Source organism: Molothrus aeneus, chromosome 17, assembly GCF_037042795.1.
Source record: "Molothrus aeneus isolate 106 chromosome 17, BPBGC_Maene_1.0, whole genome shotgun sequence".
NCBI classification, from domain to species: domain Eukaryota; kingdom Metazoa; phylum Chordata; class Aves; order Passeriformes; family Icteridae; genus Molothrus; species Molothrus aeneus.
This window is the reverse complement of record NC_089662.1, coordinates 6,515,945-6,536,110: the sequence shown is the minus strand read 5'-3', so window position 1 is coordinate 6,536,110 and position 20,166 is coordinate 6,515,945. Positions and strand designations below refer to the sequence as shown.

The 20,166-nt window shown below is 45.3% G+C and overlaps 2 protein-coding genes across 4 annotated transcripts; one reads left to right on the top strand and one right to left on the bottom strand.

Annotated features, from left to right (window-relative positions):
* The first annotated feature begins 2,022 nt into the window (after nt 1-2,022).
* On the top strand, nt 2,023-11,390 carry TTPAL (alpha tocopherol transfer protein like). Of its 3 annotated transcripts, none has more exons than XM_066561894.1 (5): nt 2,023-2,070; nt 3,466-3,918; nt 4,642-4,835; nt 6,621-6,731; nt 7,468-11,390. In XM_066561894.1, exons 2-5 carry the CDS (start codon nt 3,480-3,482, stop codon nt 7,741-7,743), a joined length of 1,020 nt encoding a protein of 339 aa, XP_066417991.1. In that variant the 5' UTR covers nt 2,023-2,070; nt 3,466-3,479; the 3' UTR covers nt 7,744-11,390. The 3 variants fall into 3 exon arrangements, with proteins under 3 accessions (XP_066417991.1, XP_066417992.1, XP_066417993.1); XM_066561895.1 differs by having other exon boundaries at nt 2,047-2,132; XM_066561896.1 differs by having other exon boundaries at nt 2,057-2,101.
* Nucleotides 11,391-11,722: 332 nt separating this feature from the next.
* Nucleotides 11,723-19,827, bottom strand: SERINC3 (serine incorporator 3). The gene is made up of 10 exons (XM_066561893.1): nt 19,721-19,827; nt 19,083-19,244; nt 18,439-18,632; nt 17,605-17,684; nt 16,783-16,920; nt 15,793-15,962; nt 14,986-15,076; nt 14,413-14,590; nt 13,371-13,598; nt 11,723-12,657 (listed from the first exon to the last, which is right to left on the bottom strand). The coding sequence occupies exons 1-10, from the start codon at nt 19,757-19,759 to the stop codon at nt 12,519-12,521; spliced, it is 1,419 nt and encodes a 472-aa protein (XP_066417990.1). The 5' UTR covers nt 19,760-19,827; the 3' UTR covers nt 11,723-12,518.
* Between the last annotated feature and the right edge of the window lie 339 nt (nt 19,828-20,166).

The window sequence follows — 20,166 nt, the reverse complement described above, 5'->3', positions numbered from 1 at the left end:
TTGCAGCAGCCATTAACCAGTCAGGACTGGAACTGTCACCTCCCTGCTAAATTTTCCTCCCTTGTTTGAGAGGTGCAAATTCCAAGCAGATTTTGCAACCTTTAGCATAAATTCCTGTTTGCAGCTCCAGTACTTCCCAGCTGTTTGGTGTTTTGAAGCCTTTTCTCAGATCAGCAATTAGGTGTATCAGGTGATCCAGGAAATTCTGTCATCCCTTCAGCTGGGAGGCCACAGACCCATGTCCACAGCACACCTGGGACTCCAGGTCCCACCTGGCTGCTTCTGTCATGTCTCTGTGCAGGAGGAGCAGGTCTCTGTGCCCAGGAGCTGCATGAATGCAAATGGGAGCAATGCAAAATCTCTTGTCCTCCTGAGTCCCTTCCAACCTCATTTATCCCAAAACTCTGCTGGAAAAGGCACAGAGTAACATCACAAACAGGCCCAGTTTACTCAGATCCAAACTGGACCCAGCCTGACAGGTTGCACCCAGGTCTGGGTTTTTACCATGAGCACAGGCTGGAATGAATGTGCTCCTCTTCCCTGGAACAGCTCTGTGCAGGTGACACTGGTGACACACTCCATTTGTACCCGTGCTGGCATCTCTCTTACCAGGCACAGCGCCACTGAAACATTTTCTACCTTGGAAGGGTGACCCCTTGGCAGAGAAATAAATGAGAGCTGAACCTTGTAAGCTGCAGAAGGGCCCTGGTTCCCACTGTGGGCTCTTGGGGCTCCCACTCTTTGTCCAGCTATCCTCGACTCCCTCTCCTGGCTGAGAAGGCGGCTTACAGCGAGAGAGGAGAGAGAAACCACCCTGCAGGAGGATGCTGAGCCTTTGCAATCAGCCTCTCTGGCCCTTCAGCTCTGGGGTTAAACGTGGCATTCCCCCTCCCCAGCGCTCCCCGTGAGCCCTTTGCATTGCAGCAAACCTGGGAGGGACCAGCTTTTTATTACAAATTCCATGCAGACAGGCCAGGCATCACCTCCTGTGGGATAATATAGTTTTCTGTCCTGTCAAAAAGCAAACCAAAGCCAAACTACCCAAAAATTCTCCTTTTATTAACATTTAGTCCTTCTGTTGTGGTTTAAATCCAGGATACAGCCAGGACATCTTTCGGGCCCTGTTTCCATCCAGCTGTGCTTGCCTGGAGCCTGATTTGAGGCTGCCCTAGCTCTGGTCAGTGATCCCACACCACCTCAGGCTGGCAGGGACAGGCCCTGGGATACGTATTTGTATAGAAAATATATAGGATATATTTGGTTTTATAAACGTATATATAGATATATAAATATATATATATTTATATATATTTATATTTATTTATATATTTATATATGTAAAAATAAAATGTATTTTTATATATGTGATTATATATTATATATAATTAGTATATAATCTATAGATAGTATACTTGCTGTGTTATATAATTACATATATTATATAACAATATTATATATTATGTACACACATAACATACATATATCCGTATGTACATGTAAGTGTACATGCAAGTGTATTTAAATGTGTATGTATACATACATATATATATACATATATACATAATAAAAGTGTATTTCATACATAATACACTCTATACATATAAAATGTATTTTACAAGTGTAAAATGTATTTATAAAACGTGGTTTACAAAATATATGTATTATTTACATATATATATTTGTGTGTAGATATATATGTATATGTGTATACACACACATACACACACACACACATGTATCTATGCACATGTATGTGTATATATATAAAATTCTGCCTTCGGCTGGAGGCAGTGGCCGCGGTTGTCATAGAGGATGAGGTGGCACTGAAGGGCAGGTGTCCCTTCGGGGAGCGTCCCCGGGCCCCCCTCTCGGTGCCCGGAGCAGCCGCCACAGACGGAGGCAGCCCAGATTTCAGACCCAGGCCGAGCCCCACGGAGGCTCCGGGCCCTTCCCGAGGCCGCGGCCCCACCCCGGGGCCATGGCGCAGGCGCGGCCCCCGCGTCACTTCCGAGCGGCCGGGGCCGTTCCGGGGCGGCGGGGCCGGGACGCGGCTGCTCCGCGGGAGCTCCGGTACGGGCGGGCTGCGGGGCCGGGAGCTCCGGTACGGGCGGACTGCGGGGCCGGGCGCTCCGGTACGGGCGGGTGCGGAGTCTGGGAGCTCCGGTACGGGCGGGTGTGGGGCCGGGCGCTGCTGAGTCGGGAGCTCCGAGGTTCCAGGTGCTGCGGTACGGGCGGGTTCGGAGTCTGGGAGCTGCGGGGCTGGAGCTCCGGTTCGGGCGGGTGCGGAGTCTGGGAGCTCCGGTACGGGCGGGCTGCGGGCCCGGAGGCTGCGGGTCCCGGAGCTCCGGTACGGTCGGGCTATGGGCCCAGGAGCTGCGGGACCGGGATCTCCGGTGCAGGCGGCCTGCGGGGCCTGGCGGGCCCTGGCAGCCCCCTGGCCCCTGTGCCCCGCTCCGGCGGGGTTGGTGCTGCCCAGCCCACGCCGTACCGCGCGGGTACATCGCTCCCTAGGAGCGGTGCCGGGGGCCGTCCCGAGCACCTGGGGAAGGGCAGGGAGGCACTGAGGGCTCTGTCAGTGCAGGAGGAGGGCGGCTATGGTGACAAGTGTCCCTGTGGCAGGCGGTTCCGTGTGGTGTGCTGTGGGTGACTGAGTGCCAACAGCTCAGCAAAATAAAGCCATGTTTCACTGCTAGCCCCAGGTCCAGCTAGAGGAATTATGGCAGGCTCGTGATGTTCTAATTTTTACTCATCTCTGTCCAGTTATGACTGGATTTAGAATTTCAGCTCCCAGGTCAGACATATTGACATCACACTGAAAAGTTAGAACTAAATTAAGGTAGCCTCAGTATCCATGTAGTGCTGGCGTAAGAGTCTGCAATTTTCTTACCTGCTCATCCAGTCTGTGCAGTGCAGCCATTTCTTATATTCCTGAGTGCTGCTCCTCCTGAGTTGCCCAAAACATTCCCCTGGGCAGAGGTGTTGGCATGTGCTTGCCAGAGAAGTTAAGGAAAACACCTGGCTGTCTGGGCTTAGGTGGGGGAGCTTCTCAGAAGAGAGTGTAATTCAAGTGTGAGAATCATGAGAAACTGGGATCTTTGCTTTGCTTTAGTTTTCAACTGCTTTAGATTTCAACTGGACATAGGAAGTAAACGTTAAAGCAAATTAAAATTCTGTGCTTTGCAGTGAAGGTGTGTAATTCTGTATTTTAACTTTAATTGGTTAGGTTTCATCCAAGGTAGCACTCTACCTGCTAGGTAGGATAAAGAGATTAGAGTAACTTGCACTTTCTAATCCTGGTAGGAGAATTAAAATGAACCTTGTGTCTTGGCTGTAATGCTGGTTTTGGAAAGGAAGCATCTTCAGTTAGGAAACAGAGGGATACAGAAGATAATAAATATGTAAACAGTCACTGTGGTTGTAAGTCTGTGGGTTTGTTTGTCACGTGCAGCACTTGTTTTTTGACAGATTCCTGCTGCATTATGTCAGGAGAGAGCGACTGCACCAGGACAAGTCCGTCAGCAGGGTCTCCATCGGACAATGAGCTCCTGCCAGACCGGCCAAAGTATGTCTGTACCCTGTCTCCTGATCTTGTTACCAAAGCCCGGGAGGAGCTGCAGGAGAAGCCTGAATGGAGGCTCCGTGACGTGCAGGCCCTCAGGGATATGGTGTGCAAGGACTATCCCTCCCTGGGGACCTGCCTGGACGATGCTTTTTTGCTGAGGTTCCTCCGAGCCAGGAAGTTTGATTACGATCGAGCTCTTCAGCTCCTGGTGAACTACCACACCTGCAGGAGGACCTGGCCAGAGGTGTTCAGTAACCTGAAGCCATCTGCAATAAAGCCTGTCCTGGAGTCAGGCTTTGTCACTGTGCTGCCTCACCGGGACCCGCAGGGACGTCACGTCGTCTGCATCCGCCCAGGTACTCAGTCCTGAGTGTGTCTGTTCCCCATCCTCGAGGTGTGTCTGGGCCAAAAGCCTGTTCCCTGCTCTGCTCTGAGCAGTGCTGACTTGCACAGAGTATGCGGGCTCTCTCAAATTCGAAAAGCTGACTGGGGAAGGGACATGCTGGTCCTTAGCCAGCATTATTCCAGTTCCTTTTCCTGTGTCAGCAATAAGTGCGGTCATGGCAAAATGAAAATGCAGTGAGGTGGGTCGATGAAATTTTTCAAGGAAATATTTCTCAAGGAAAATTATTATGCAGTCCCTCAAATTGAAATAGGGCTGTGGGCCTACCCTTAGAAGCACATAATGTTTTTACAATAAGCAGAGAGAGAAACCTATAGCTCTGACTCCTGTGTAAATAATCAGAGTCTTTCATGTGCTTTTGGTGCTGCCAGGCTTGCTGTAAATTTCTCTCCATTCATTCTCCTCTTTTCCATTTACCTGCCTTCTTTCTGAGCTGAAACTGCTATTAATGAGCTGTGCTGGGTGGAGAACGGGGTTCTTAAAGCCATTGCCTTTGCTCCCTGAAGTAAACATGAGTTGCCATTTACCTCTTGCTTAAGAAAAGCTGCTCTGAACTAGAACTGTGGCTATACAGAGTAACTTTTGAGTCCAGGAGAACAGAAAATCAGTTTTTTGGAATGTGTATTGTTAGCTTATCTTCACTCTCCGACTTACCATCCCTGTCTTGTAACCTCAGACAGATGGACACCCAGTAATTATCCGATTACTGAGAACATTCGTGCCATATACTTAACCTTAGAAAAACTCATTCAGTCCGAAGAGACCCAGGTGAATGGAATTGTAATCCTGGCAGACTACAAAGGAGTCAGCTTATCTAAGGCGTCTCATTTTGGTCCTTTTGTAGCCAAAAAAGTGATTGGAATTCTTCAGGTAAGACCTGAACTGGTGGGAAAATAAACTTGTGCATTGTAAATGACTGCTGCTGTGTGTAGAGTTCTTGACTATGTCACTGCAAATGTCATCATCTTGGCTTTCCCTAGCAGAGTTAAACAATCTCTGCCCAACCAGTTTCTCACACCCTTACAGCCAACTTACCTCACTTGCCCCTTTTTTTGACTTTTGAATACCTAAAACTAAATTTGCATTAGAAATGCAGACTTTGAGTTGGAACAGACAGAAGCAGTTCTGTTGGGTAGCGGTAAGGAAGAAAGAGAGCAGAGAATTATAGTTAGAGATGAGACAGTGAGGAAATTGCCTGATATTTAAATGGTTCCTGTCAGCTGAGATGGCGCCAAGCATGGGGCAAGTGGAGGTTCCAGCTCAAGTGCTGCTGCAAAAATGTTAAGAGGACTTTTGAATGGGTGTGATTTGAGGAGGATTTCCATCCATGCCCTGAAGGCAGAGGCTTCTTTAGCACAAGAGGCATAATGAAAACAGCTCTGCCTGGATGTGTAGAAGGAAGGTGTTGGATTGCAAGTTAGAGCAAGGGTATAAACACGGTGAAGCTGGACAGACAAAATGGGAAGAGGAAAGGACTCAGGAGTAGCATGGCCAAAGTGGCTAAAGGTCTGATGATTTCATTTGATGTTGATACAGTCTGGAGGAGTGAGATGAGAAAACTTCTCTTGAATGGGTTCATTCCATCATTACTTTTGTTCTGGCCTGAGCTGGTTACATCCTTTATTGTATCCATGGGATCAGGAAGGATAGGGTGAGTCAGGGGAGTGTAGGAGATGAGGCTGCTGAGTTAAGGAAGGCCTTTATAAGAACTCAGTCCTTTACATTATGATCTAAATGCATCATTTAACTGTAAGCCCATAATTAATTTGTACAAATAAAGCCATGGGTGTCCTGCTGTTCCTACTGGAAGATATTCACACAGCAATAGCTGGACTTGGAGAAGGACATAAAGGTATTGTGGAATATAAATGTGTTGTATCCAGCTTGCTGAGCTGCAGCTCCTGTACAGATGAGGTAATTGACTGATGTTCCTATGGAGAAAAATATTCCAGCAGTGCCTTTTGTCTGCTTTTCACTCCAAGCACTGACTGATTTGTATATGTAGAGCTTGTTATAGAGAAAAGAAACCTCACTGAGTCCTTAAGTGCTGATCATGAGCTTTTGCCTATGAAAAATATTTCTGCAAATAAATTTCTGCAGCAAAAATCCCATAATAGGAAGTGCTGCAATAGTGTTGTTTGAACTGGCCTGTATGGGAAACAGTGCTTCCTAGTGATATTTGATTCCTTCTTCACATAAAAACACATTTTAGAGTATCTTGGGCACCAAATCTTGTTGGATGCTGTTAGAAGCAGCCTGCTCTGGCACTGAGGGTGGTGCCCTCCTCAGGAGCTGCAGACATCACTTGGTGGCTGCATCCTTATCAAGGCTGGGAATACCCAAAGGACAAGGGTTATCTAAGTGTTTTTGTCAAGGGAGATAAACATCAACATTAGAAATGAAGATTTACTGACAGCAGTGTATTTTTTGATGGTTTTCTTGTCCCTTGATTTTGTTTTTATGCTCACAAGATGTCATCCTAGGACTGCTCTCTGTAACAAGCTGAATTTCTCTTGTATTGGTTTATGTTGGTACCTCAGATTAAAGTTGGGGAGCCAGTGGGTTGTGCTGGCAGTCAGTCTCAGGAAATTTTAAAAAGAGAAAGATGGCAAATGTTTTTTAAACTGCATTATAAAAATCTTCTTTACCCTTCAGGATGGATTCCCCATTCGAATAAAGGCTGTTAACATAATAAATGAGCCTCGTATATTCAAAGGCATTTTTGCAATCATCAAGCCTTTTCTGAAGGAAAAGATTGCAAACAGGGTAAGGATCTATGTGATTTTAACATTAATATTAATGTTTGTATGTTCCTTGCTTGGCCATTCTTAAGTAAAAAAAAAAAAAAGAAAAATTATAATACTTGACAGTTAGAAAAATGTTGGTGCCATTTTACTTTCTGCTTTAAATTTTAAAAAATACACCTGTTGAGAAAATTCTCTGTGAGACAGAAACTTTGAGGAACTCAATACTGGCCAAATATTAATATGGAACTTTAGTACAGATGCTCTGTATCCAGGACATTATCCCTGTGGTTAATTATTTGGCCCAGTAGCACTTAGTTCATGAGGTGGTGTCACAGGAAAACTGTGTTGCCTCTTCCTTGCTCTTTTCCCTTATGCAAGGGTCCTGTGTGGCACAAGTGTCCTCTCCACAGGACTGTGGTTGCCAAGGATGATTTTTTTTTGTCCACAAGGATAAGTACTTTAAATCCCATGAGTGAACTTGGGAATGAACTGAATATGAAACCTGAGCCCAGGCACATGTCAAGTCTGTCTTGTTGGGATTTAATCTGCACAAGGTGTGGATTTTGTCTCAAGACTTCTCTCACTGGTGTGTCTGAATGTACCTGCCCACTTTTCTGTGCTGCCACTTGCCCATGAACACATCACTTCTCTAAGTTGTTCTTTAGCTCAAAATAAGCTTGTTAGCTGACTGTTCCAGCAGTTTGCTGCAAAGTGTTTGATGTGCACTTTTAAAACTCTTTTGCTTTCTCCTTCAGTTTTTTCTTCATGGCTGTGATCTGAATTCCCTTCACCAAAACATTCCTCCAGTGATCCTTCCTGAGGAGTATGGTGGTACTGCAGGCAAGCTAGACATCTCTGCCTGGAATGAGCTGCTGCTGGCCTCTGAAGAGGATTTCCTGTATGATTTCTCAGAGCTGGTGCTGCCATGTGACAGCTCTCCCCATGAGCTGCTAGTGAGTGGGGATGCAGATGAAAAGCAGTGTGATGATTCCCTGCGAGGGATGAAACCTCAGCTCTATTACTGTTACTAACAAACCACTGGAGGGAAAGGTTTTCCAGCACAGTTAAGATCTGCTCTGCTAAGTGATGTTGTGAACTCTGCCTTACTCTTAAACCTGCAGTTTAGGGACACACTGCTGAGGCACTTTACACTGTAGAACCAAAGGAAGCTGGAGAGGGCACAATGGGGGCAGGGCAGAGTTCGGGGAGGGTAAAAGCAAAGAGCACAAGTTATGTAGAAGACTTGAGGCTCATCAACCTCTGTGTGAATGGTGCCAACTGGCCTGTTCTTTCTAATGATAAAGGGAAAAAATTATTGCAGGTAGGTAAGCTTGACAATTTCTTGTCCCCACCCCACACAGGTGAAAAGTGTGGATGATTTATGAGCTTTGTGATTATCTGGTCTCTTCCCCTTCTGCAAACACCAGTAATGACAGACTGGTGAAAGAAAGAAAATGGCTTTTGAACCCTGCAAAATATAATTCTGTAGTGAAGATTGCTTAGAACCATAGAAGTCTTAATTTGGCCTGTCCTCTGTCATGTGGTTCAGATTGTGAGTTGGTGTTTCTGAAATATCTCAGTGAATATTTCTTTCAAATTAATACAGAACAAAATTTACTCATGAATACCTGTATGGAGATCATCTCTTAAACCTCTTCATAGTTGGAGGAACTGTGACTGATGGATTTACTAGCATAGCATCTATACCAAGGTTTATACAGCAGATGCAATCTTCATTTTCAGAAAACAGCACGTTTTTCAGATCATTGAATAAGGCTTTTGATTGGACAACAGCCTCAAATAATGAGGTTCAGGACCAAATAAAAGAAAGCTGTGTCAGCCACTTTCCCACATTGACAGTTCTTTTCTGCTTGAGATAAGGAATTGGGTAAGTACCTCATACCCAGGATGTGTGAGGAGGTTTTGTAGCAGTTGGCATGTGATGTATAGAAGGCAATACTTCATGTAGGACAGCAAGGTGCTGCTTTAGCTTATTACTTTGGGCTGAATTTGAGTTTTAAGTCTGTGAAACCAAATGCAGACAGGCTTTTTAAAAGCACATTCTTGAATTTCCTGATATTGTAGCATTTTGTTCACTGTGCTTGTCAGCTCTTCTGTGAAATGTTACAACTTGGTTTTTAACTTTGTTGACCTCTTTTGTCTTTGGTTGTCATGTTCCTGTATGAAGTTAGACTTGAATCATCTCTGTGATATTTACCCATAACTTGTATGCCTGTGCTTCTAGGTCTTTGTCTAGAGACAGAACTAACATTGATGTCAAACCAGGGTAAGATACCTGTGTCTGAATAAGCTGTTCCCACTCCCCAAGTTAATTTTATTTAATGGTCTTGACTTAACTCTCAGCACACTCTTTGCACACATTTTTCTGCACTATAATGGTGTGGAGATAGGAAACCTCACGAGGACGAGGAAAGCACAGTCTGTTACTTCAAAGTGAAATAATTCACTATTTGGTGGAAAAGACCATCCCTTCTAATTGGGAACTTATCACTAGAGCACTTTCTCTGGATGAAATCTTGATTTAGTGCCAAATGTGATTATAGGCACCAGTTACGTTTCTGTAAATATAAAACTAAATTATCTTGAGGATCTCAGACACTCATTTTTCAAAGTGCCAAACTCTGTTTTGAATGTCTTTCTTCCTCTTAGCCCCCTTGCAGCATGACTGCACTGCCAAAAGGAGACTTCTGTAATGACTTCCTGACCTGGCAGCAGACCTCATCCTGGAACTAAGGGGTGGCAAATGCCATACCTGTCATCCTGACATTGTAAAGAGACTGGGTTCTGAAAAGGGTAAAACCATGAAGCTTTTTTTCTGTGTGGCAGTTCAGAATCTATAGGAGCAGCAGACTCATCACATGAAGAGTTGTAGATTAAAGGTGGGAAGAGATTAATTTCCCTCAGTGAAAGCATCTCGTTTTTCTTACCTTTACAAGTCAATTTTAACTCCTCTTTGGTAACTGTTACCTTTAGTGCAGGGAAAAAAACCAACTACCCTTTTCATCTACTTAAGGTAAAAGAGTACTGTTAGGCAGCTCCTCCTTTGTGACCAGAATATGCTCTCTGTTTTGCAGAAATTAATTCTGTTTTTTGCCACCTAGAAGCCAGTAGCACACAGCACCAGGACTTGGACAGATCAGTGGCTGCCCACTCTGCTGAACTGCTAGAACAGAGTGATGCCTCTGTTGTTTTAGTGCCTCTTAATTTCAGTCACAATGTACCACTGAGAAAACCAGAATGGACCATTAGAGATGAAGGCCTCACTGATAATCTTTCCTTAATTATGTTGCAGGGTTAGAAGTGGCGGTATAGTGATTGTAGGAACAGCTCCTTTCATCCCCTTATGTAACTACTGGAGAGGGAAGTTGGATATTCAAAATTCAGTTTAGTGTCCTTCAAAAAGAAATAAACCTAGTGGTGTTCAGCAGAAGGCTGAGGAACCTCTACAAAACTCACCCTTTTTCAGGCTTTTATATTTTCTTGCATGCCTTCAATAAATCCACCTCACCCTCTTCTTTCCTCTGCTCACTAAGAATAAAGAATATGATTTAAACATGATAAATGAGGTTCTAGGGTTGTGCTGGGTTTGGCTGGGGTAGAATTTTCTTCACAGGAGTTGGTGTGGCCCTGTGTGAGTGAGCGGCCATGGTGCTGGCTGGGCTTAAACCACCACAACTGCCAATGCTGAAAAGTGCCAGTCTTGTGCCTCCAGAATTTCTTTTTCTTAAAGCTGGCTTCTGGGCAGTGGATGTCAGGATGCTGAATTAAGCCAGGCTTTATCAGGCATCTGTTATTTCTAATTTGCTGTTCCTTGGCTTTAGAACTGAGGCAGGAATTTTTGCTGTGTCTCTAACCCTGAAGTCTCTCTAAGCAGTGCTTGGCATGTCCTACAGAAAGCACAGCTCTGGCTTTTGTGTGCCTGGCTACAGAGCAGAGAATGTTCTTTGAGCTTTAGCACTTAGTAGCAAAGACATCAGTTTGTTCCCAGAATTTCTCATGTTTGGAAAATAAACATTTGTGTCACGTATAGCATCTCCTTATCTGCAAGTTAAGAGAATAGCTAGGAAAAGCTTATAGGAGGGGTAGATTTTGCTTGGGGGTTGCTTGGTTTTTTTGTTTTTACAGCACTACAACCAATTTTTTCCTTCTTCCCACTTGAAATAACTTTCTTTTCCATGCTTATATATGCCTTTTCCAGTACATAAGCCATCCCTGCCAAATCAAATAGATAATAACGAAGGATACTTGAACTGCATTGGCATTAGGTGGCACAAAAGGTAGCTGCAAACTGTACATACAAGTACTTGAATTTATACTCTTGTAAATGGATGTTATGAGCCCTGAGGTATTTTCAGGAACTGGCTGAAGTATCGTTTTTGTTAAATCTTGTATCGTTAAATCTCTTTAAATCTTAAGTATCATTTTGTTAAATTTATACCACTTTGGCTTGAATTAATCATTGTCTTATTCAAATATTCATTTTGCTTTCTGTTTGTGTGGGCCTAGAGGTGTTGGGTGGTTAAGTGTACATCTTATTTTGATAAAATTTATTTTTATATTGCATTTTATAATACAAAGTTGTCAAAAATGTGTAAGTTTATGATGCATGACTGAGTGATTAAACACATTGTAACAACTGCTCATTTGATATTTTCAATATGTTTGTCTTGTGTCATGTTGGGATATTTTATTGTAAATATCAGTAACAACACAGAAGTTCCACATTTACACATAATCACCACAGCACTGCATTAGCAAAATGTGGCGGAGAACAAAAGTTTACTTAAACTGAGCAACTTCAAGGAACAGGATTTGACACTCACAGACCACAGGCTCACACAAAATACTGTTTGTTTCAAAAAAATCTGTCACTTAGTATTTACTGCACAGATAAAACAACCAGTCACATCCACCTGGAGACTGCATGGGGTATTTTCCACTGGAGAAGGAACTGCTGCTTCTTAATACTTCAACAGAGCTGGGCCACTCTCAGTAGTTAGTTTGCTTTATTCAAATGAGTTTACAGTGCAAATGCCTTAGAGCCAATAATAATAATTCCATGTATGTTACTTTTATTAAGCATATTGGACAACTGAAACCAATCAATCAATAAGCTCTATTTTCCAACATAATCATAAAGTTGATTAAGCTACTCATACACTTACCACTCCATTTGGCAAACATTCTAAAAAAGAAGTTACCACAGAAATTGCCTCTAAAAAAGGGCAAGTTTGTCTTAAAAAGAATTATGAGTTAACCAGTTTTTCAACTTCAGAGTTGTTCTTTTGGTGAGGAATAAGGGTGCTTTTTGCCACAACACAAAGTTTAGTAATTTAAATAAACTTTTCCTGTAAATAAACTTTAGCAGTGGAATGTAGAAATCAAGCAGCATGGCTTTAACTTCCAGAAACTGAGGCATGAGCAGAGTAGTGCATTATGCTGATTATAATTGCTCTTTAAAATATATTACTTCATATCTAACTAAATGTTAACTTCTATTCAGTAGAAGGTTGTGGCTTTTGGACAGAATAGATAAATTCTTTTGTGCTTTGACAGCACAGCTGTAGTGAATTTTTAAAATGCAGTAATAAGATAACCCTGGTAAAGGTTAAAATAGAAAGATAACTGATAATTTTGGTGCTGCATCAAGCATTATGCAATACATAACTGTCTATCCAACTGCATTTTAATACCAACATAAGAAACAGTAACTAAAGCAATAAATGAACATTTTGGCTGTCAGCAAAGAGTTCCCCACTGTTGTAAGCTCAGAAGGTGCAGGAACTTAACTGAAGTCTCTATTAGTAAGGACAAGAGGAGCCACTAAGGTCCAGAGATAGAGAAGCAGACAAACCCAGCTGGAGGTAATCTTCACCCACACGGCTGGCCACTTACTTGTCATGGTTTTGAAATCTGCATCAGGGCTAAAAAGTAAAAAAGTCCATTAGAAGACTCAGAAAGCACCTCCCCCTGTTCCTTGGTACCTCTCTCATGAATCTGAAGTGAGGGCAATCCTTTGGGGCACTCCAATGCAAGAGCCTTTGTGAGAACACAGTGAGACAACTAAGCCAGCAGTTTCCTGTGGCTCCATCACAGGCTGTGGTTCCTGGAACCCAGTTTTCAAGCCTGCTTGCCCATGCTGATGTGCTGCCGTTCAAGGAAGTATTTGCTAATTTATACCATGTCCTGGGAGCAGTGGTTCTGAGCTGCAGCAGCAGAGGGCATGCCCAAGTGTTTCCAACAGATGTAGGAAATCTCATCTCTGATAAGCAGCACGTAGGGCTGTCCCTGCACATCTTTCCCAGGATGGAGAGCCACTAACACAGCAGTTTAGAGGTTTGGCTTCTAACAAACTTTGCAGGAGGCCCCCTGAAACCAATTCCATGTGTATCCTTCCTGCTACTCCTCCAGCTGAAGAACAGCAGCCACACTTTCTGCCCTTGCAGCTCTGAAGTAGTGTCCTGGAACCACAGCTGCTGACTGTGTTGTGCTGCCTTCTCACACCTTAATTGAGTAACACTTAATTGAGAAGTCACAGCTCTACTGCAGCTGGCACAGAGACAGCCCCTTCACCAGCCAGGCAGGAGGAGGAGTCTCCCATCCACACAGAACCCATCCCCTCCCCTCTGGCTCTTACCTGTACCAGTTGGTGAGTGTCATCATGATGTACAGAGAGGCGAGGAAGAGCATGAAGTGGAAGAAGGTGTAGCTGTACTGGACACCGTCCTTCTCATTGTCCGTGACACGGCGCACCTCGCCCTCCTCGGCCGTGCCACTGCCTGTCCCCACGCTGTCCTCCAGGATGGCAGTGTCACTGCCTGACAGGGTCAGCTTGTTCACCTGGCTGTTGCTTGAAGAGCGGATGCTGCAGGGTGACCCAAACAGAGACGTGGTTAACAACTCCTTTTACAGGCAGCAGTGTTTGATAAGCAAGCAAGCAATATGCCACAATGAATGTATGGGACTAGCAAATCATCCATTTCGAAGCATAAGGAAATTTCTCCAACTGTTTTCACCCAAGCTTTTGTTAACTTAATTAAACAGCATTCCTAGTCCCAGATCATAGAAAGGTGTGGTTTGGAAGGAGCCCCAAAGATTATCTAGTTCCAATCCACCTGCTGTGGGCAGGGACACATTACACCTAGACCAAGCTGCTCACAGCTCCATCCAGCCTGGCCTTGAACACTTCAGGGATGGAGCACCCACAACTTCTCTGGACAACCATTCCAGTGCCTTAACACCCTCACAGTAAAGATTTTTTTCCTAATACTTAATCTAAACTTACTCTTCCAGTTTCAATCCATGACCTTGTAAAAGTCTCTCTCCATGGTCCTTGTAGGCTCCCTTCAGACACTGGAAAGCCACAATTAGATCACCCCAACCCAAAACCTTCCTTTCTCCAGGCTGAACAAGCCCAGTTCTCCCAGCCTTTCCTCACAGGAGAGGTGGTCCATCCCTCCAATCATCTTGTAACACATGTTGTTCTGTTATCTGGATTGGGCTGACAAGGCTTATCCTCATGCACAAAGCAAAATGCAGGTTTATGAGCCACATTTGGCCTCAGGCCTGAGATGGCAGCTGGCTGTGAATAAATGCAGGTACATTTTGCACTAGACCCAGATTCAAACAAAGGAGGCTAACCCCAATTCTTTACCACTGGATTGCAGTGCAGATCCTACCTGGAGTACAAGAGGCAAAGGACAAAGATAACCAGTCCAACAACACTCTGGGCATCCCACCACTGCAGGGACTTGGGTGGAGCAGGAGTGGCAGGAGGGACAGTGGCATTGGCTGGAACAGCTGTGGGTGCAGCGATCTGGGTGATGATGTTCAGCAGACTGGGGTTACAGTTTCTTTCTGAAAGGCATTTCAAGGCAGATTAGAGAGATGCCAGCATGTAGCTAAGAAAAGATGACAAGGTAAACTTGCAATTTTTCATTCCCTTTAACTGCTGATCTCTTTGATTCTCCAGAGGCAGAAATTGCCTGCAATATTTTTCCTGCCTGTGAACTAGACTAGAGTACAATAAATAAATAACATCAGAATGCCCTGACACTGTTTCTTTTTTCCCTCCCTATAACACTCCAGTTTTGTTCTGCAAAGAGGCAGTTTGATGGTTTCAGTCAAGTCAGGTTTTCAGCCTCACTGGATTTGATTTGAACAGATCAGCAATTCCCACAGAGTGATCTGTAGTAACCATCAACCTCTGCTTTCACACCAAAATATGTGAGTCAAGACAGAGTGCTGCTTACCAGGCTCATTGGACATGGCTGCCCAAGTGAGGTACATGGTGTAGAGTGTGATGACAGAGGACTGGAGGAGGCCAGAGCGAGGCTGATGTTCCTGTTCCAAAGCAGAAGAGCAAGCCAAGGTCAAAAGGGCAAGGTTTACCTGGAGTTGGAAGGTTTTACCCCACTACCACAGATGAAACTATTACTAGCATGAAAACCATTGCTACTGGGCTTTGTTCTATGTTTGAAAGACTGGAAGAAATTCCTTAGAGTTATGTAATTTATGCAAAAAGCAACTCAAACAGAGAAAGAAAAAGCAAACCAAATCCTTTTTTTTGTGCCCAAGACTCAGTTACAGGCTGTTACTGAGTTAATCTCAACCTTTTAAAACAATTTTGTAGATGTGAATCTAGCATGTGATTTGAGCAATACCAGTTCAGAATCAAGTAACATGCAACTTTCCTCTTATATTAAACAAGTTTACCCCTAATTTCAAAGCCACAGTGTTAAGCAAATAAATCTCCAGCTATTTTGCTACTCCCTAACAGATTCCTCTGTTCTGCCAGGGCCTTCACCACTAAAACCATGCCAGCAGTCCTCCACATGGAAACAAAGTCCACAACCATGTTAGCTAAAAAAAGCCCCTCTTCAGGAAATGTGTCACTATGTAGTAAAATGGTTTCAGAGCAAGATTTTATTTTTAAGTTGCTAACTAGCATAGCTATGATAGCCAAGTTTTAAAGTTCTTATCTCTGACTGAACTGCTACTACATCCTTCCCATTTCCCTGCTTGGTATGTCAGAAGAAAAGAGCAGAGAAAAGTAATACCTGAACTTTTGGAAGGATAGAAACAATGGACACAGTAATGCACAGGATCATGTTAAAGCTTATGAAGAACTTGTTCTCAGTGCAGGCATCAGGCTTCGTGTAGAAAACGTAGAAGAGAATGACAAAAACCAGGGACAAGGCATAGAACAGGCTTGTACAGGACAACAGAGCTGGAGGGAAAAAAATTTACATTACACATACAGTTTTAGTAGTACATCTGAGATGGCTTAATGTCCAGCTAACACTGCAAAAAGACACTCTTTCTTCCTCACCTGGCAGCCTGGGTCACAAAACCAGACTAGGAGAGTGCATTTTTGTAAGATATGGCTAAATTTCTGCTTGGGCTCACTAAGCAGCTCAGAGAAAGGCTGCCATCAGGGGAACAGGACCTGCCTCTCAGCAACAGTTTAATTAGTGTAACTGGTATCAGGCCACAGTGGCATAATGAGAGAGTGCTTTTTGCACACTTCTCATGGACATTTACCTGCCCTAGATTCCTGTGCTTGAGGTCACCCATTTTTGTTTCCAGTCTGTTCTTTGTAAGAAGCTACATAATGCTGTTGCAGCACTCTTAGCTATGAGCTAAGAACCACAACAATTAGCAGTTTGTAATTAGTGGCCAGCTGGGGAGCAGGCACCAAGGCACACTCAGTGTGGCACTGCAGCCACTGTCACAGACACAACTGAGCTCCTGGGGACACAGCAGAGCTCAGGTTTGAAGAGAACCAGGCTCTGAGCTCTGCACACACCCTGCAAACCAGGCAAGTGTGGTTTATTAGGACTGTCAGATGTGCTACTCACAAGCCTAAAATATTTCACATTTAATGGAACAAGAAAAAGGAAACACTGCTGCTATTAATTTCAGGAGTTTACAGCAGTGACTCAGGGACACTGTGCAGTTTAATTCTAGGTATGTCTGCAAACCAGTAAATGATATTCTGCAGGGTACTGGCCAGTACAAACAAATTCTTTACAGGCTAAGATTCTTACCTGCATACCAGCATTTGGAATTCCCCTCTTCCATCTTCTCAACCCAGCTCTCATTCCAAGAGTGAGCAAAATCCACAAGTAGAACCAACTGGATAAGAATGAAGCAGAAGGCTCCAGAAACACCAATCCAAAACCAAGCTAGAAAAGAGTGCAAAAAAAAGGGTTAGCTTTCATCATCTGGATGCTACCTCTGTTTAAAAACAGAAAAAGTCTTGATTATACTGCAAACAAAAAATGAAAAAAAATGAAAGTGTAATTAGAAATGCTGTTAATGACTTTGCCTCAATCTGGAGCATGGAAGGAATCCCAGCTCTTCAGGGATGCAGCCAATGCTGGTCAAGCTGAGCATGGGGATGTTCAGCCCAACACATTTTCAGAATGAGGCAACATCTAACATGTGGCATCTTTGTGTACATAAGTGCCATCATGCCACATTTCTTTGAGGGTCAACAACCCCTTCAGGGTTCTCTGATGTGGCCAGACAGTAGAGGTTTCCCACAGAGATTTTTCAGAGACTCTAGGGAAGTATTTAGCAGTTGTCAGTGTCCCAAGTTGCCCCCAGTCTAGTGTCAGAAGATCAGCTCAGTAGTGGCTGTGTCATGAAGTAGAAAATTATTAATAATCAAAACCTATTAGGTTGAAAAGGGATTTCTTATTGCCATAACTTCAGCTGGTCACCAAAATACTGGATGGACCAAGGTACTCCAACAAAGATGGGCAGAAGCTGCATCTTCTACAAAAGAACTTTCAGTATTGCCAATTAATCTGTGAAAAGGATTGACCTTATACAAGTCAGAATTCCATGGTGAACATCAACTGTACCTCTTGTGAAAGGCCCTTCAGGGATATAAAATGCTCCAACCATGATAGCCACGATGGCAGCTATTTTGAAGAACCAGAACCTTTAAAAGAAGATAGAAATCATAAATATTGGTCTTACTCCACACACAGTGAGTTCCCACACAGCAGTCATGTGCTGTTACATGATCTGTAAGCAGCTTGGTCCTGCTCCAGCCAGGGCTTTGGATCATATGATCCTGTTGACCAGGGAGGTTGAGGACTTCCCATTCCTGGAAGTGCTCAAGGCCAGGCTGGATGGGGCTCTGAACCACCTGGCCCAGTGGAAAGTGCCCCAGCCCACAGCAGGGGGTTGGAAGTGGATGGTCTTAAGGTCTCTTCCAACTCAAACCACTCTATAATTTTATGATTCTATGCTCTCCAAAGGTCCCTTTCCAATTAAATGACTCTATGATGATTCAGTCATCCAGCCCAAAACTAACTCCGTTAAATCAGGGAATTGGAAATCAGAAACCAGTTTCTGCTGGCTGGGTCAGACTGGCCTTGAGGATGACCCAATGAGTGCCAGAGGCAGCACAAGGTCAGAAATATAAACCAGCTGCAATCTGACATCTCTATGGAAACACAGAGCACTGCCCTTTTGGTTACTCCACCTCAGTGTGGCACCCTCAACCAGCACACTGAACATCTTACATAAATAGGGAGCTTTTAAGGAGCCCAAAGCACTACTCTGTACTGGGTCCAAAAGAAAGCTGAAGCTGTCTGTGTATGCATAAAGGAATTTCCACTGTGCTCAGCAGAGAAGCTGGAAGGAGGAAAGCAGCTGGAAGGAAGGGCAGCCAGCTGGCTCACACATACCCATTGTGTATGGAAGCTCTGGGGTCGTTACTGGTTTTCACTTCTATCATGAGCAGGGAGAGGAGGAAGAAGAACACGGCCATGGCAAAGCTGACACGATAGACAGCTCTGTACCCCACAAACACATCACAGCTGACAAAGCCCTCCAGGTGGGGGATCTGGGTGTGGAGCCCATCGTCACAAAATCCAGGTATCTGGGTAAAGATAAATTCACATTCCATTGTGAATTTACATTTCATTGTGAATTTATGTCTGCATTTGCAAGGCCTTCAATCAACAAACTTCTGAGAGATCAGAGGAAAAAAAACCTTGTGCTCAGACCTCATTATCATCTGTCTCTCCCCATGTCAACACTCTTCACCCAGGAAGATTAAGATACCACAGTAGCAGGCCTCTGATAACAACTGACAGTCTCCAGGTCTGGTCAGATTTCAGAGACCAGGCACATACTAAAAAAGGAACATTCACAGAATTTGCTGTTTCAGCCAGAAGCCATTCAGTACACCCAGCCTCTTAAATCAGGAACAAGGACACTTGGGTGTTTGTGTCTCACACATAATCCATTCCAAGTAAAGAAAATCAATAGTCACTGGCACAAGTAATGGCATTTAAAACAGTCAGAAAAAGATTGTCCCCCTCCATACCTTTTTCAGCTGCTCTTCCATGCCTGGTGCCAGCATAATGCAGGCAAGCGCAGTGCTGAGGAGGAGGAGGAAGGCATAGATAAGTCGTGTCACTGTCGAATTCTTGCTGTTGGGGCAACATCGGCACAGCAAACACGAGGCACCGCTGCACAGACAGGGAATCTGAAGGGCACAGAAAGGAATAGTAAGGGCATTCCCCTCGAAGCTGACACCTGCGCGTTAGGCGACACCGAGAGGAAAACCCGAGCCGTATTTAGAGACACTCCACTCCCGGCCCGCACAGATAAGCCGCTAATCGGTGTTTTTGTCAGCGCGTTTGCGAACACCCGGAGATAAACGAGTTTATCGGCCCGGGCTGCCCCGAGGCCTCACCAGGGCGGGCCCCATCCCCCAGCCACCCGCTTTGGCAAGGACAGGGCCGGCTCCAGCCGGGCACCGCTCTGCTCCGAGGGGCTGGAGCCGCCCCGGCTCCGGCGGGCCCGGGACCGCGCCCGCGGGGACTCCGCGTGGTTCCACCCCGGGCCTGACGCGGGCCGCCAGCGGAAGCACCGCTCCGGGCCGGCCGCGCTCCCCGGGATGTGAGGGGAGGTTTGGGGTGTGAGAGGCAGGCTCGGGGCGGGAGCGGAGCCCGCACTCACCCAGCTGGCCAGCGAGCAGACCCCGAGCACAGCCCCCATGGCGCCACCGCCGCCGCCCTCCGCCCGCTTCCTGCTTCCGCCCACTGCCCGCGGCCGGGGGCGGTGCCAGCCGGGCTCCGCCCCGAGCCGCCGCCGCCGCCGCTCATTGGCTGCTTCCCAGCGCGGGGACGGCCGCCCGCCAATGAGAAAGCGCGATGCAGCCGCGCGCCGGGGGGAGGAGCGAAAGGGTCAGCGAGGGCAGGGGCGGGGCGATGTTGTTTATCAACACTTCTTCCGCCTTTGCCGAGGTAAAGGGAGGACGCTGATTGGTCAGAAGGGCAGTGAATGGGCGGTTCCTACAGCGTGACAGCCAATGAGTGAGGCCGCTGGGCAGCAGGGCAGCCGTTCCATAGCTGCCCGCGGCCGCTGGGGGCGCTCGCCGGTGCTGGGGCGCGGAGCCGTTGCCA

Excerpts from the sequence above, each read along its gene's own strand:
- TTPAL (XM_066561894.1), top strand. The coding sequence starts at position 3,480 with ATGTCAGGAGAGAGCGACTGCACCAGGACAAGTCCGTCAGCAGGGTCT. Across the intron at positions 3,919-4,641 it reads CGTCGTCTGCATCCGCCCAG|ACAGATGGACACCCAGTAAT; the intron begins GTACTCAGTCCT and ends TTGTAACCTCAG. Across the intron at positions 6,732-7,467 it reads AGGAAAAGATTGCAAACAGG|TTTTTTCTTCATGGCTGTGA; the intron begins GTAAGGATCTAT and ends TTTCTCCTTCAG.
- SERINC3 (XM_066561893.1), bottom strand. The coding sequence starts at position 19,759 with ATGGGGGCTGTGCTCGGGGTCTGCTCGCTGGCCAGCTGG. Across the intron at positions 14,591-14,985 it reads AGCCATGTCCAATGAGCCTG|AAAGAAACTGTAACCCCAGT; the intron begins GTAAGCAGCACT and ends AATGCCTTTCAG. Across the intron at positions 12,658-13,370 it reads ACACTCACCAACTGGTACAG|CCCTGATGCAGATTTCAAAA; the intron begins GTAAGAGCCAGA and ends TTTACTTTTTAG.